The sequence below is a fragment of the Ammospiza nelsoni genome, chromosome 14, assembly GCF_027579445.1.
Source record: "Ammospiza nelsoni isolate bAmmNel1 chromosome 14, bAmmNel1.pri, whole genome shotgun sequence".
NCBI classification, from domain to species: domain Eukaryota; kingdom Metazoa; phylum Chordata; class Aves; order Passeriformes; family Passerellidae; genus Ammospiza; species Ammospiza nelsoni.
In genome coordinates, this window is record NC_080646.1 from 2,732,493 (window position 1) to 2,748,770 (window position 16,278).

At 53.3% G+C, this 16,278-nt stretch overlaps 3 protein-coding genes across 5 annotated transcripts; 2 read left to right on the plus strand and 1 right to left on the minus strand.

Annotated features, from left to right (window-relative positions):
* The first annotated feature begins 124 nt into the window (after nt 1-124).
* Nucleotides 125-6,906, plus strand: SLC51B (SLC51 subunit beta). Of its 2 annotated transcripts, XM_059482604.1 has the most exons (6): nt 167-292; nt 1,927-2,067; nt 3,647-3,746; nt 4,427-4,567; nt 4,975-5,065; nt 5,777-6,906. In XM_059482604.1, the coding sequence occupies exons 3-6, from the start codon at nt 3,707-3,709 to the stop codon at nt 5,988-5,990; spliced, it is 486 nt and encodes a 161-aa protein (XP_059338587.1). In that variant the 5' UTR covers nt 167-292; nt 1,927-2,067; nt 3,647-3,706; the 3' UTR covers nt 5,991-6,906. The 2 variants fall into 2 exon arrangements, with proteins under 2 accessions (XP_059338586.1, XP_059338587.1); XM_059482603.1 differs by lacking the exon at nt 1,927-2,067 and having other exon boundaries at nt 125-292.
* Nucleotides 6,345-11,249, minus strand: RASL12 (RAS like family 12). Of its 2 annotated transcripts, XM_059482164.1 has the most exons (6): nt 11,043-11,249; nt 10,098-10,214; nt 9,963-10,019; nt 8,818-8,891; nt 8,544-8,734; nt 6,345-7,786 (listed from the first exon to the last, which is right to left on the minus strand). In XM_059482164.1, exons 2-6 carry the CDS (start codon nt 10,204-10,206, stop codon nt 7,402-7,404), a joined length of 816 nt encoding a protein of 271 aa, XP_059338147.1. In that variant the 5' UTR covers nt 10,207-10,214; nt 11,043-11,249; the 3' UTR covers nt 6,345-7,401. The 2 variants fall into 2 exon arrangements, with proteins under 2 accessions (XP_059338147.1, XP_059338146.1); XM_059482163.1 differs by having other exon boundaries at nt 9,963-10,214.
* A 1,362-nt stretch (nt 11,250-12,611) lies between these two features.
* On the plus strand, nt 12,612-14,450 carry KBTBD13 (kelch repeat and BTB domain containing 13). The gene has a single exon (XM_059482396.1). It carries the CDS (start codon nt 12,689-12,691, stop codon nt 14,069-14,071), a length of 1,383 nt encoding a protein of 460 aa, XP_059338379.1. The 5' UTR covers nt 12,612-12,688; the 3' UTR covers nt 14,072-14,450.
* Nucleotides 14,451-16,278: the final 1,828 nt, after the last annotated feature.

Sequence of the window (16,278 nt, forward strand, 5' to 3'; positions counted from 1 at the left end):
TGAGCAAATAAACTGGAAGTTGCTACAGCTCATGCTTTGGCAAAAGGTCATTCACCTTGTGCTGTAAATGGTCCCACTAAAGAGGTGTGTTTTTCAGGGGCTGGAGTGTACCTCACCTGCTGAACTGGCCTTCACACATGACTCAGGAGCAGAGTGAATCACAGCTGGTAGCATACCCAGAGCAGCAGCACAGGGAGCCCTGTATTACCACGGTGCTGGAGGAGATGTCTTCGGATGACAGGGCTTAAAGAAGAAATGTAGCTTCCTCCCTACTGGGAACTCCACGTTTCTGGTGAGTTAGCAGAGATTAATGGGCATTCCTGCTGCACTGGCTGCTGGGTTAATTTATAGCTATCTGTAAAAAAAGGATTATTTATTTATTCCAGTTAGAAAGCTTGAATCCTTGGAAATTTTAAGTGAAGGCAGACTTTTTAAGGAGAGACTGTCTGAATGGCGAGTAAGAAGCAGGCTGAGGTAACTCCTGATTATTAAAGCAGTCAAAGAAAAATAACTTAGATATATATAACTTAGATTTTTTTCTTTAGCTTTTTAAAGGTTTTAGAGGTTAAAAAATAGCCCAGACTGCCTTCTTGCCTTAATATTTTAAATAATAAACAATTCCTTGTGTTCCTTAATGGGGCTCAGACCTTAATGTGCCTTTATAAACCCTACCATCCATTTGTATGTCTGTGGTGTGACATTGTATATATATCCTCTATGAATCCCAAGGACAGGACATCCCACTTAAATACTGTGTTTGAAATAACTGACCCATTTTAACACAATCTGCTAAGATAGGACAACCACCAGAGAGAGAGTCTGGATGACAAGAAGAGACTAATTTAAAAAGACTGAGATGTTCTAAATGCATTGTCCCATACCGTGTAGTGAGCTTTGAATATGGAGGGACATTATCGTCTCAACAGAAGCTGTACTTGATGGTCTTTCCAAAAGATTTCCCCCCATCTTTATTTAAACCAGTATAATACGTATCTAAAGACTTCTCATTTGCAGAATGAGGGCAAAATGTGTCTTGGTGAGCAGCCATGAATATCAGAGCTGACAAAAACCAAGCACAGGGTGGATTCACAGCACCACGTGCTGTGCCCTGGCTGGGAAGAGTCCACGTGCAGCTGTGAAGGTGTGTGTTCCTGTGTTCCCACATGGCACAGCCCCCTGGCTGGATTATGCCAGCCTTCAGAACACCAGTCCCTCAGCTCTGCCTTCTGCATGGGACATGTTTCAGATCTTCAAGGGCTTCCATTATGAGAAATGGTTTTACCATTTAAGTGCTGGGATCAATGCATAGAGCAAAAAGCAGTCCCTTGACATTTTCCTGTAATATCTTGAGATTTCATTGAATGCCAGCAAAGTCCACAGATCCACAGGAGGATTTGAAATAGCATTGTTGTGTGACTCTTTGTTCCTGAAATACATAATACTGTACAGATTTTGCAGCTTTTGATGTTAAAATCCCATTTGTAAGAAGAAAGAAATTACAAAGACATTCAGGAGTCAATATAAACTCAAAATAACACAGGTAAAATGTTTCTTGAGAGGCACGGGCCTCTTTGTTCTTTCTGCCTCCTTCCATAGGAGCATAAAATGGATGAGCTCGCTCTCATTTGAGCTTCCCCTGTTGTAAAGCTGGGGAAGCAACCTCAGAAGGGTCTTGGGTGCCTTCAGAGGGACAGGAAAACAAAGAGCACACTTGGAGTTGCAGAGGTCTGGATCTAAGGGCTCGTCCCTGTCCATCAGCCACCAGAGTCACTGCTGGATGTGCAGCAGGGGAGCAATGGAAGAACATCCCCCACCTGTCCCAGCTGGTCTCGTGGAGCAGCGCTTACCCACGGTGGGATGTGGGCAGCAGGGCAGAGCAGCTGTGTGGGGGAGGCTGCAGGAGATGCCTTGAACAATCTCTTCCAGGCTGCAAGATCCAAGCTCCTCAGAGCATGTCCAGCCCAGCTGTGGGAATCACTGTTTTCTTACTGGGGAAACTGGTGGTTTAGGCTCACTCTCTACTGGAGTAGACACACTGACCTGAGAGCACTTTGTTTTGTAGCTTTGGTGAGTGAAACTAATTTTGTTAATGTGATATAGATGTAAAAGATCTCTAAAATAACAGAAGTTTCTCTTAAAGACATTTTACTTAAATGTCCTATTAATGCACAATAAGGGTCCATTCTGCTGCTGTGTTTTACCCACAAACTTCTGGCCTCCCATATCGGAGGAGATTTGGCTGCTGGTCACTACTTGATGAAATAGCAAAGTACTTCCAGCAGCTTTCCAGCATCCCTGCTGTGCACAGACACCAGGAGGTAGCCCACAGCTTATGAAACACCTTGGGGGAAAATCAGCAACATGCTTGTCAAATATCCCTCTTTGAGCAAATGATTACTCAGAAGCCTTGCACAGCAAGATTTAACACATTCAAGTGCCACTTCTTATTAGGGTGTAGCTGACTTGTAACTTATTTTCATTGGCACCAAGGCCTTATTTCCTCCTTTGTGAGGGGTGATCCATGTGAATAAGCTAAAGGTTACCTGGACGGAAGGGTAATTGGCACACCTAACTGCAGGGAGCAGCTTTACCCATATTTTCTGAAATACAAAGTGGACCACATACTTGAGAGTCCCCTCCTCTAAGAATTGCTAGCAGGTGGTTTTCTGGCAGCAGGGAGTAAGCCTGCATGCCTGGTTAGCTATAAAACGTGAACTTTGATTTGTGAAGACATTGAGAATGGGGGGGAAAATAGTAGCAATCATTAGGTCTATAACCGACGGGACAAATGTTTCCCTGAGGAGTCAGCAGCAGCGTTGTTGACACGCCTGGCACAGTGGAACATGCTTGGGAAGCAAGTTTCAGACAGCACCAGGCCACACAGCAAAGGCAGGTAAAAGCTGGGAGTATCAGGCTGTCATAAAAGTCTTCATATAATAATTAATGGCCTGTGGGGCCAGAATGTCTGAGGGATGTAGGTGTGTTGTGGTGTGGCTGACCTGCCAGTGGGCGATGGCCAGTGAGCCATGGGCTGGGGAGAGCCACCTCAACATCTCACCAGCTCACAGTGGGCAGCCAGGAGCCGCTGCTCAGGGCAGGGCCCTTCGAAGGACGCTGAAGAACTAATTTGAAGGAGCAGCCATAAAAGTTGGATTGATGCCACTAATAAATGAGGGACTAAAGGTCAAGGAGGACTTTCTGTTTCCTTGAGGGATGGGAGACACCGTAGCCTCAATGGCAAGTCAGCCTTGCCTCCTCTTGGAGCTCAGCCTTCCACTTCCTCATCTCCACGCCCATGTTCTGCCATCCATGGGTTGGCAATAGGTAGTCACATGCAAAGTATATGTTCTCTAGGGATTATGGCAGGGGAGCAAGCAGGGAGGCTTTGTTAGCTGGGGAGGGGCTGGCTCACAGCAGCTGAGCTCACATCTCTACAGGTTCACCTCGGGCAGCAGATGCAGTGCCAGACCCCTCTGCTGTCACCTTGGTGGCCCAGGGATTTCTGCACCCTGTCCTGGCAGGTCAGACTCACGTTCTCAGGAGGAAACAGATGCTGGGATACATGAGATCCCCTCTCTGAAAACAGCTGGAGTAGGGAGGGGAATCAGGTTCTCTGTCAACTCCTTAGTCTCTCTGTCTTTTGCAGGCATCTCCACGCTGAAGAAATACTGTGAAGGTGTGATCCATCACATCTGCATACACAAATATGAAGTTCTTCTGGATAATCCCATTTTTCCTGCTGCAAGGTAGAGTCTTGGCTTAAAGGATAATGGTGTGGGTAAAGTAGGTGCATGTCCACATGTGCAAAGACCTTAACTTCTTGGAAATATAGTTTCTTTCTTTCTTTCTATGGGGCTATTTTCCTCAGTGTACATGAGCAGCAGCCTGACTGAGCCAAGGAAAAAGTCGCACTCCTGCTCCAGAACTGGGTGTCATTCCCATCTGCATTCTGTGTGCATGTTCTGTGCTTGGGGTTGGCCACACTTCTATATTGGTTTCTGTGCAGAAAGAAGCTTTTCTGATAAAAATTACTAGAGTCAAGCTGTGTATACAAGCCAGCCTGATAAATAAGAATTTCTTGCTGGAGGACTGCAGTCCAGAGTCAGATTTCCAGGACTGGTCTGGGCAAGGCAACTCTTTGGTGAATTGTGGCACATGGAGCTGCCTCTCCTTGGTGGGAGACGGGGGATGGAGAAAGGCCTTACCAGGATTCTGAAGTCTTTGCAGCCCTGCTGCCTCACCTAATGGGGTCTGCAGCCAAAAACACTCTCCACTTCTCAGTGCATGAGTTCAGGCTGTGCACTCAGGGCTGTGTTCTGCCTGCTTGGAGAGACATGCTGGGCAACCCTGGGAGTGAAGGGGAAGGTCACCTCCAGTCTGAAGAGCTTCAGTGAGTGACTATTGTGTCTTTGTCTTTCCACCACAGCTGAGGCAGAGCACAAGTACCTCCCAACCACCCTGGCCAGCACACACATGGATGAGCACACAGCAGGCAACATTACCCTTCCACTGGGCTTGGAACTGGAAGAGCTGGAGGAGCTGCTCTGGTTCTTCCGCAGAGAAGACCGTGAGTCCCACTGGTGTTCCTGGGCTGAGACACAGTCCTTGGCTGTCAACTTTCTTGCCTAACAGAGATGCCTGAGGAGGTGATTTACCCCAGACACACAAACCCTCAGTCTTGCCTCTGGAATAAGCAGGCCATAGGTGAAGATAGGCAGGAGGCTTTGCTGAGATTGTCTCTGGGGTTCAGCCTCTTTCCAGGCAGAGCCTGCCAAGAGAGCAAAGGTCTCCTGTGATTTTGGCAGGGTGGAGGGAGCAGATTGACATAGCAGCAGGTCAGCGTCATGAGGATCAACTTCAAAGCCACAAAAGTCAAGGACAGAGCATCTTGGATATCCTCAGAAAACCCCTGGCCAGGCTCTATGGGTCACACTGTGCTGTGCCTGCTAACGCTGCCTCTCTGCTTTCCCTCAGCCTCAACGTGGAATTACTCTGTTCTTGCGCTGTCCCTCGCGACCATGATTTTGGGTCTCGTTCTTCTGACCATTAACATTGTGCGAAACAGGTGAGACAGGAAAATTTGACAATCTTTTGGTGTGTGGTGGTGCCCTGAAAGCCTCCCAGGCAAACAGCCACAGGGGTTTGGCAGGGCAGGACAAGCCCTGAGTGATGGGGAGAAGAGCAAACTCCCTTTGAACCATTTGCTCACTTTGTGTCACTTGGAACAAGCCCCTTTTCTGGGCCCTGGATGGAATAGAGGTCTGCACAGCTCTGTCCAGCCCAACAGGGCTGCTGGGTGGGAAGTGATGGTAACTGGTGTGAGGTGCTCTCCCCTAAGTACAGGGGCTCTGGAGCAGGACTCCCAGCCTTTCCCCATGCACATCCCCACACAGTTCCCCAGTGGCTGCACAATCCCACAGCTGAGGAGCAACTCGCTGTTTGCTAGGGCACGAAAACGTAGCACTGTGTCAGACGAGAGAAGCGCTAAGGCTGCGAGCCTGCCTCGCTCTCCCTCTAGTGACGGCTGCCTGCGTGCTGCTCCTGGCGTCAGGAGCTGGGCGCTCTCCTAGTGTGAATCGCACAGCCGTGTGTGCTCAAACACTTCAGAGCACTTACCTGGCACAGCTCACCTGGCGGCGTTTGCCCACAAGCAGCTGGCGTGTTCCAGGAACACGGTGTAAATTGATGGCTGTGACCCTCACCGGGGTCGGTGCCCTCAGATGTGGGCTGGGCTTGCTGCTTCACTTCGTGTGTCCTTGTTGTGCCTTCCCTGCAGGAAAAGGAAAATCCTTGTGAACGGAGAAACAGCACGACCCACACAGGAGGCTGACCTCGATGCCAAGCAAGCCCTGATGCCTGTGCAGGAATACAACCTGGCTGAGCCACTAAAGCAGCAGCCAGGGCCCCAGAGACCAGGGGACGTGGTGGTCCAGTGGAAAGATGGGACTGTCACATCCCTGTACACAGAGACGTCTGAGGAGGCCATATAGTGGCAGCTGGAGTCAGCCCATTTAGGCCTTAAGGAAGGTATCAGAATGTCTCAATTCGCAGGGGTGCCAGTTTAAAAATGCAGTTTAGCCTGGAGAAAGAAAAGTGTGAAACAAGAAAGCAGCAGAGTTGCACCTGCAGGAGGGGCCCTGGGCTCATCTCCTGCCTGGCTGGTGTTCCCCCACTGCTCTGGCTGCTTCCAGCCTTCCCTCCAATGCCAGCTTCCTCTCCTCCCTCAGGTGCTGCAAACAGGTTTGACCTGAGCCAGGGAAGTAAGCGGGAAGCTTGGCCTGCAGTCAGCCAGGGAAAGCAGCCTCACTTCCCATCAGGAAAACAGCAACACTGAAGCTGAGACATTTTTATTCTTTTCAGAGTCCTCTTTATTAAAATACTTTCCAAAGTGGTTGATCAAAATGCCATATTGAATCTGTCAGTAAGGTCATATATATATATATTTATATGGCTATATGTACAAATATACACATGGATATTTTACTCTGCAAAGTAACTGCAACTCCAGGGAGAAGCAGAACATTTAATTTGATAGAGCACCTGAAACCAAACATCCAGCCCCTGGCTCAGGCACAGGTAGAGCCTGGTCTGCTCCAGGATTCCCTTTGTGTCCTTCACTGGGCATGCGTAGAAACCATGAAATAATTTAGGACATTATTGGAAATACATCAGTCTTTTAAACACAGACTTTGCAGACCATGTCCTTGTCAGCAAAGCATCTCTTTGCAAAGCCTTTGGAAAGGGATGCTATAGTGTAAAAAGCTGAGCAAAAAAGCAGCAATTTTGGTGTGACTTAGCTTGATGTGTGGATATGGGTTACAGGCCACCTGAGGCCTTTAAGCAGCTGAAACATTATCTGCACCTTTTTTATCTGGATTTAAAAAAAATAAAATTTTCTCCTACTTATTGCTTAGTCGGGGACCTGTGGGATGAACGAGATGGGTTCCATTCCATTAATGGATGGATTCCATAAATCCATGCTGGATTAATGATTAGTTCCTCATTCCTGGCTCCTGTAGTTGTGGGCCAGGTGCCCAAGCTGGCTGGTGGCCGTGGAGTTGTCCCTTCCCCTCCCAATGGTATCCAACAGCTCTGGCTCCTCTGGAAGCTGCTGCATCCTCACAGAAAACTGGGCTGGCCACAGTGGCAGTGGCAGGACAGGGTACAAACACCGGGCAGGGGCAGGCACAGCGATGCCACAGCCCATGTCAGACCCTTGGCACTTTGCCTGCTTGCCAGGTTGGCACTGCTGGCTTTGCCCCGGCACAGAGACCAGGGCTGCCGTGTGCCAGCGGCTGCTGCAGCGCCGTGAGTCCATCATGGAAGGTCCCAGCTCCCGTGGAGGTGGGGGGATGGATCAGGGTCTCTCTCCTCCCTCTCTGCAGCCCACAGGGACGTGTCCTAAAATATCTTGAAGCCTTTCAGCAAGGTGAGCGTGGGAGCCTTCCTTTTGCTCTGAGCCCGCGAGGACTTGACGGTGACCAGTTTGGCCTGGGCCACCGAGGGCATCTCCTTGTAGTTGACGGGGGCGAGGGTGTTGAAGGTGCAGGTGGCCAAGCTGTGGTGGGTGGGCAGGGCCACGGGCGTGGCCACGGGCGGGCAGGGCCGCTCCTCGGAGATGAAGAGCGGCCGCACGGGGAGGCTCCACTCTGCCTGGCGCCGCACCTCCCGCACGGCCTCGTGGAACACGTGCTGCACCCGAGCGAAGTCCTGGCATGCCGACACCTCATGGAAGAGGCACCCGAACCTGCTGGCGAGGGACATCCCTTCTGCTGAGAGCACCTGCCTGGCGAGAGCAGAGGGGATGAGTGCAGGATGCCTTGGGGCACGGCAGCCACCCGAAAAAGGTGCAGGTAACAGATCGTGCATCCCACACCTCCTTCCCAGAGAGCCTCAAGGTAGCACCTGCCCATCCCTGCCCTGGGACATGAATCTAAAAGAGTTCTGCTTTTCCCAAAATGCCAGAGTAATGGCCTCTTAGTGTCCCTGGAGAATCACACAGCTTCTCCTGGTAGGGATGTGTTCCAGCGACCCAGGGGTGGGTGTGATGACAGTGCACTGGGAAGCAGGGAGGAGGAGATGGGGCAGGTCCTTGCTGTGGGGAGGGGGATACCTCCATCCTGAGAGCATGATGGCTCCAGCAATGCATGTGACTCAGGGGCCCGTGGGACCACAGAGCAGCACAAAAGGCCAGAAAAACATATTGGGCACATCCAGTCCTGGCAGTGGGGCTGGAACTAGAGGGCTCCAGGGAAAGGAAGGGCATGTCCAGAGGGGCTTCTCTGGCTCAAGCCCTGCCAGGGATGGTGACGCTGCCTCGCCACTCAGCCAAAAAACATCCTACTGAAAATACCAACAGGCTCAAAATAAACACATCAGCCCTGGGGCAGGAAATTCAGGGATGTGGGAGGATGTTCAAATACTAATGGGAGTGGAAATACCCGTGAAGAAATCAGATTTGGGTTTTGCATCCCAGCAGGAGGGATGGGGATGTGTGAGCTCTCTCCCACGGGGAGCAGGCAGCCTTACCGCGTGCCCGGTACCTGTACTGCTCCATGTCCAGCTTGTTTCCCAGCAGGAGCACGGGGCAGCGGCGCTGGCAGCCCCGCGCGTGCAGGGCGAGCACCTCGAGGTAGCGCTGGCAGCCCTCGAAGCTCTTCCTGCTGTCGATGCTGTAGACAACCAGGAAGGCGCTGGCCCAGCACAGGTAGCGCTCGCAGTTCCCGGGGCCATCCTGGCGTGGGAGGAGTGGCTGAGCCCCAGTCCAGTCGTGGTCCAGCCACGGTCCAGCTGGTCAGCACACCCCCAATGCCTTACCTGGTCAGCAGTGTCCATCACCTTCAGGAGCACAGGCTGCTGGTCCACCAGCTCCTCCGAGGAGTAGGTGTCCTCTGCAAGAAGAAGGGTGGTTGTAAGGATGGGCTGGCACATCCTGTCTTCTTCAAAGCCAAGCAAAGCCCAGGATGCTTGGGATACCATGGAAAAATTTCAGCCCTGATGAGGAGCATCCTCCACCAATGCCTCCCACCTTACTCCTTCCTGAGACAACATTATTTTGGGGGACTGGGGGTGATGTTGCTGGGCAAGCCTGGCTAGGAGCAGTTATTTCTCCCCATGTGCTGCAAGCGTGGGCTCCCACAGGAGAAGGAGGGAGGGGAAGGAGCTTGGCACAACAATCGCTGCACCCAGGGCTCAGCCCTTATCTAAAAGCCATGGCCTGATGAGATAAAGCGAGCTGGGGGCTTGACATGGGACTGCTTCCCAATAAATCAAGCGAGAGGAGTAGTCCTTTCTTTTGGAAGGAGGGCAGGCAGGGAGAGCTGTTGTGCCATTCCCCCAGGAGAAAGATGCTTTCTTTGGGCCAGCTTTTAACTGATGCGTTTCGGAAAGGTTTTGACGTGGGAAGATAAAACCACATTCCCAAAAATATCTGAGGAAGAAAGGATTTATCCTTCTTTCTAAGAGTCACTCAATTATTAGCGGCTGGAGTTGGTTCTTGGACAATGTCCATATCTCCTTAATGTCCCCGATAAATCACTTATGGTTCTTCCCCACAGCCTGGAGTCAGGCCTAGGAAAATAGTTATTAATTACTCAGATGAGTGGAAAAAAAAATACCCAGAACTGCTCACTGCAAAACTCAGCCCCAGGGTTGCCTGCTGTGCACCCATCCTCATTTCCTCAGCCTTTTCCCTGCCCAACAGACATTAGATGCTCCTCAAAGAGCCTCAAGAAGTCAGCTTTTGGTTTTTTGGGGGCAATGAGAAGAGCCAACGTTCCCACAGGAAGTCCCCCCAGAGAGGGCACTGCTTTCACAAGTTTTCACACGTGGTTTTGGGTCAAATCCAGCCCTTCTTGTTGTTTTTTATATAATTTTGGGTGGGCTGTTTTTTTCTTTCCCCTAAATTCATGGGAAACATGGGAGATGGGAAGGATGCTCCATGGGATAAGAACGTGCCTTACCCAAGTTGGGATCATATTCACTGATGAACCTCTTGGTTAGAAACTTCACGGTCAGAGCTGCAGGAGGCGAAAGAGGCAGGTGAGGCAGGTGTCCCCTGGCGGCAGCTCCCCGATGCCCTGCCCTGCCCGTCTCACCTGACTTGCCGGCCCCTCTGCACCCCAGGATGGCCACGTTGCACTCGGGGAGGGCGCTCTGGGGCGGCCGCTCGCTGCTGGCTCGGGGTTTGCCGAACATCGAGGACATCCTCGGCCCTGCGGGACAGAGCGGGGGGACATGGAGCACCCGCTGCCCCGTCGGATGGGGACCTTCTCACTGCCTGGCTCGTGGGTGCCCCAGCCTGGGGGAAAGAAGGTCTCAGCAGCACCAGGGTGGGAGATCCCCTCTCCTCCATCCTCATCCCACAGTGGCGGCCAGCACCCCACCGAAAGAGAAGGACACCCCAGCCCTCTGCCCACCCCTCACACCCCAGAAAGAGAAGAGAAACGCAGCCTCCCACCTTAAAACCCACGGCCGGAGGGGACGCGGGGCTCTCCGTGAGCGCGGGGCCGGGGCAGCAGCGGCCCCTGCACGGCCGGGGCTGCGATGAATGAGGCAGGCGGAGGCGAGCGCGGCTCCCGCTGCTCGGGCTCCAGCCAAACTCCTTGTAAGGAAAGCTGCCACGCCGCGGGGCCGGACACGCTGCCCCGGCCACCCGAGGACGGTCCCCGCGGCAGAGCACACGCGGCACCCCGAGCTGCCCCGGCTTCGGGCAGGGACCCCCGGGTCCCAGACCTGCCGTGCCTCGGCTTGGCGGCCACCTCGCCGTGTCCCGGCACCTTCCTGAGCGCGCAGCATCTCGCCGTGTCCCAGCAAGCCCAAGCCTGGTCCCTCTGTCCCGGCTGGGGCCGGCGCACTCATCCCAGCTCCGGCAGGCAGGAGCAGACCCGGAGCTGCCTGTGCAGCCACTGCCCGGCTCCTTCGGACACAACCAAGCACTGACACCTTCTCCTGCCGGCAGAGGCTTTCCAGGGAGAGAAATTCCCTTCTGCCACCCAAAAGCCTCGGTGCCAAGAGGAAGAGGGAGCCCGGGGAGTACTCACCAGTGCCCGTACCAATCCATCAGCCGGCACCCAGCGGCTCTGAGCCCGAGTAGGTGGCGGAGGCTGAAGTCAGCGTTGTCATGGCGATCACAGCCATTTGGAATAGGGCTCGATGCCCGGGACCACAGGATGCGGCCCCAGGGCCGGCCCCGAGGGACTGCGGGGGGGCCGCAGCCGAGGCTGGGGGCCCGAGGCTGCTCCGCGGCCGTGCGGGGCTTGCTGCGCCCTTGGGAATATTGCCCGTTAATACAGGCAGGGTATTTTTAAGCCCTCCCAAAATAGTCTGGGAGTGTGGAAGCCCCTGCAAGCCCCAGGGATGGGGAGGATGGGGATCACAGGGATAACTCCCCTGCGGGAAGCAGAGCTCCTCTGAGGACCCTTTACCCCAGACCCCCTTTGGTCACAGGTCTAGGGCGCTTAAAAGCAATTGGAACTAAACATGGTATTTTAAGCTGGGTATCCATGAGGATCAATGACAGTGGTGTAAGTGCAAAATTCTTCTGTTCTTCCCTAAACTTGGATTTTTGGGGGAACCCGCTGTGGCCATGATCCTGAGGCAACAGCTTTGCCATCATGCACTGCCTGGAAAGTTCCCAGCTGCTGGGATGAAGGGGTTAAGGAGGGAGCAGAAAATAGACCTTCAACAGGATGAGCTGCTCAGGTTAAATTATTCATCAAAACAAAACACCAGCTGCAAACTAATCACAGGTAGTGATGGGGAGATCCAGGAAGGAGCCCCCAAGTGAGCCCTGTTGTCAGCCTTCCTTGGCACCCCATGGCGGAGCTGAAATGGGATTTCTAGCCAGAAAAATCTGTGATTAGCACACTAACAAGTGATGTGCCACAAATAACACTTTTCCTCACTGTCAAGCTCTGTCAGTAAACAGGGGTTTATCTCTTCCCACAGCCAGGTATTGTGGGGAGCTGAGCAAGCCCTGAGGCCAGAGGGGAGGTTTTTAGTGAGAAGAGGTTGCTGCACTTCCTTTTTCTCACCTTGAGATCCCCAGGTGAAGCACAGGCTGGCTTATGGCTCCTTGCAGCTGGGATGGATGTTGCAGATGCTGCTGCCATGGAGAGGGTCACAAAAGAAGGTCTCTCTCTGCCCATGGTAACACTTGAGGAACAGCCAAGCTCCCTTCCCATGGCTGAGCGGGGTGGCAATGAGATTTGCTGATGTTGTTTACCTCCCTGGGCTGTAAACTCCACATTTTAAAGAGAAAAAAAAAATAGTGTGGCCAGATGTTCTTCCCAGCCATGCAAGTGTGTTGCCCTCCCCAGGCTGGGGACTGTTCCGTAGGGCATCATAAGAAGGATGCTTGAGAGTGGAGAAAGCAAAACCTGTTTCTCCTGAGTGGCTGGGCGTATTCCATGGGATATCCAGGCACCTCTGCCGTGCCCAGTGCTGGCTGGTGACACTGGAACCCTGCCTGAGCTTGGGGGTCAGCTGAGCCTGGTGGATGCCTTTGAAGGGCCCTGGTCACGAGCTCAGCTATCTTTAGCCCAAGGTATTTATATTACAAGGCCACCGGGCAGCTCAGCAAAGGCATCAAAGGCTGGAGAAGGCCGAGGGGGCTGCACAGGGGCACAGCACAGAGGGGCATCGGGTGCTCCCCCACCCCTGAGAGCTGCTGAGGTCCCAGGCGAGGATGACCCCGGAGGAGGAAAGTTCTCAGACAGGACCCCCGGAGCGGGTGCGTATCCGGGTGGAGGAGCAGTCATTCTCGGTGGAGAAGGCCTTGCTGGTGGAGAGCAGTGAGTACTTCCGTGCCCTCTTCCGCTCGGGCATGAGGGAGAGCACGCAGGAGGAGATCGGCCTGGGGGAGCTGAGTGCAGCCGGGTTCCTCGCCATGCTGCGGGTGCTGGCGGGCGAGAGGCCCATCCTTGGCAGCGAGGAGACCTTCCAGGCAGTGGAATGTGCTGCCTTCCTGCAGGTGAAGCCCTTGGCCAAGTACTTGATCCACTCCATCAACTCTGACAACTGCATCCTTCTGTACCAAGCCGCTGCCATATTCGGCCTCCTGGATCTCTTCCACTGTGCCGCACTCTACATCAGGGACAGTTACGCTGAGCTGGAGGAGTACCTGGACTGCCTCTCCGATGACCTGCTGGCCTATGTGGAAGCCCTCCTCCCCAGCACCTTTGTGGCAGTGGGAGCCCACACACCCACCTTCGAGTTCTTGGAGGACCTCTCCAGGACCATCTGCTACCTGGACGAGGAGACCAACACATGGAGGACCCTCTCCTGCCTTCCGCTGAGCGCCAGCACATTCCTAGCCGGCATGGCAACCATGGATAACAAGATCTACATCGTGGGCGGCGTCTACGGGGCCAACAAGCAGGTGGTGGAGAGCAGCTTCTGCTACGATGCTGATGCCAACACCTGGAGCGAGTTCCCCAGCCCTCACCAGCTGCGCTACGACGTCAGGCTGGTGGGCCACGAGGGCTACCTCTACGCCATCGGTGGTGAGTACGAGAAGATCTCGCTCAAGTCCGTGGAGAGGTACGACCTGGCCTCCAGCACCTGGACCTTCGTCTCTGACCTGCCGCAACCGAGCACGGCAGCGCCCTGTGCCCAAGCCTTGGGGCAGATCTTTGTTTGCTTGTGGCAGCCACTGGACACCACTGTCATCTATGAGTATGATACCCAGCAAGACGTGTGGCTTCCCGTCACCGAGCTCAAGCGGCACCAGAGCTACGGGCACTGCATGGTGGCCCATCGTGACAACCTCTACGTCATGCGCAACGGCCCCTACGACGACTTCTTGCGCTGTGTCATCGACTGCTTCAACCTGACGTCCCGGCAGTGGAGCGCCCTGCCCGGGCAGTTCATGAACAGCAAGGGAGCTCTCTTCACTGCCATCGTCAGGGGTGACACCATCTACACTGTCAACAAGATGCTGACGCTCCTCTACTCCGTGGAAGAGGAGACCTGGAAGCAGAAGAAGGAGCGGGCAGGTTTCCCACGCAGCGGCTCCCTGCAGACCTTCCTCCTGCGGCTGCCAAGGCGTGACCACGACATCGCAACGTAGCTGCTCCCGTGTCCCACGTCAGGATGCTCTCCTTGCACATGGCCTCAGCTCTGCACTCACTGCTGCCCTGGGCTCCTCTCCTCCTCCATGGAGCTGTGCTCAGGCCCAGGGATGCATCATGTTGGACCTTGGAGGTGACATTAGACCCTGCCAGAGGGAAAGGGCAGCTGCTGTCCCCTCTTCCTGCCCTGCACGGGCACAAAGCCCTGTCAGCCATGAGCTCACAAGCCAGCTGTGTGCAGGACATTGTGGCTTCTGCAGAGGACAGATTCCATAGAGATGCAAACATGGGATTTATTTATTCTGACTGCACTCTGAGGGTGTGCAGCATTCCACCTCCTCTCTGCCTTGATGGGAAATCATTCATTACATGCTGGAATTAAAAGGAAAGCTATAGAAAAGCTTCTCATTACTGTGTTTTTCATTTACTCTTGAGTTTGGGGTTTTTCCTCCCATGCTTCTGAAGGAAAATACCTCCTAACAGGGATCTATGTCAGGACTCGCTTCTGCCCCTGAATGCTTTTTCAGCTGTGGCTCAGTTTCAGAGCCTTACGTGGGAGTGCAGTTCCCAGAGAGCCCCACACTCCCCTGGGAATTCTCTGTGGCTGCAGCAGGGTCCTGGTAAGAGGAGGGGAGATGGGGAGTGAAGGACAGCAGCTCCTGGGCATCAGGTGCCTAATGTGCCAAGGGTTTTCTGGGACTTGGGAACCCTCAATCATCCCCCTCAGGCCCCAGCACAGACCCAATGGGGTGGCAAGTGCTGGCTTTCACCAGAGACTTGCTTGAGCCAAGTCAGGGTCTTTTGAGGACATGGCAAAGCTTGGAAGTACAGAGTGCCAAAAGGGAATGAAGGCTAGGAAGCCATTACATGGCGATACCAGGCTTGCAGAGCTTCACAGCCAGAGGAGCTGTTCCCATCAGATCCCACCACCTGATGCTGAGGGTTCACAGCCTCAACACCAGCTCTGGGGACAGCTGGTAGCACAGAGCTCCCCTTTGTGACCACAGACCAGGGCAGCAGCAAACCCAGACCCCAGCTCAGCTGGTTTCCCATCCATGGGGCAGGCTTTGGGCTGCCTGTGCTGTCCAGGCTGGGAGGGAACGGAAGGGATACCAGCTGGGATGCCTCAAATAACTCCGCTGCTGATCCCACCAAGTTCTCAGCATTTTCAAAACAGTTCCCGCATTTGAGAATAAACCCACTCAACGCAACTGCAAACCAAAACAAACCAGAAAACCCCAGCCTGCACCCACAGCCAGATGGAAAACCACTGGATGTGCCTTGTCCCCATTTGCTCTCTGCCACTGGGCCAGGCCACCACCCCGATGTCACCCATGAAGGGACTGCTGCTGGTGGAGCTGCAGGCCTGGTGGGGGCACAGGGGACACCAACAGACCTGTCCCTGTCCCCTGCACTGTGGGCACCGGGAGCTGAGCAGCATTGCAGTCCCCAGGTGGAATGTTACAGCAACTTATCAAATAATTTTCCCCTTCCCAGACAAAGCCAATTAACATTTCACAGAATTCTGTGAATTAACATTTCACGTTGTCTTCTCCTGGGAGCAGCACATGGAAACATGTTGCTTTAAAACAATTTTAAGCTGAACAAACAGCTTAAACATCCATTAAAATGAAGTTAAAATAATTCTGTTACTAAAATATTTATGTTGGGCTCCTGTGGCCAGCCTTAGACCACAGAACTTGGCAGGCTCACCCATTCCTTCCAGCTCTGACACCAAGTAATACAACTTCCTCCCCACTTCCACATGCTGCTCCACAGTTCAGGGCTTTACAAAGATATTTGTCAACAAATGCAAAAGGTTTTAAGATTTTAAGTGTAGCACTTGAGGGAAAGTGTGAGTCTTGGCAGGCAGTTGAGTATGGCATGGATGCTCCCAAGAGCCATTTGTTGCATCCATCAGTCCAGACTGTGATCCAGAAAGTAACACAAGATAATTTTAGGTGCAAAGGAAGGAAAAAAGATACATTTCTTACCTCTGCAAGAAACGATCCAAGATCCAGGACCAAGCAAACCACGAAGGAGGGCGAGAAGCTGCTCAGCCTTTGCACAGTGAATTGGCACAATGCTGCCAGTGTGCTTTGCTCCACCAGCATTCAGCACCACTGGCACCGGCACAGCACCCTTATCTTCCCCTTTCCATCCACACGGTGTTCACTCTGCCAAAGATCACAGTTGGAGGGACACA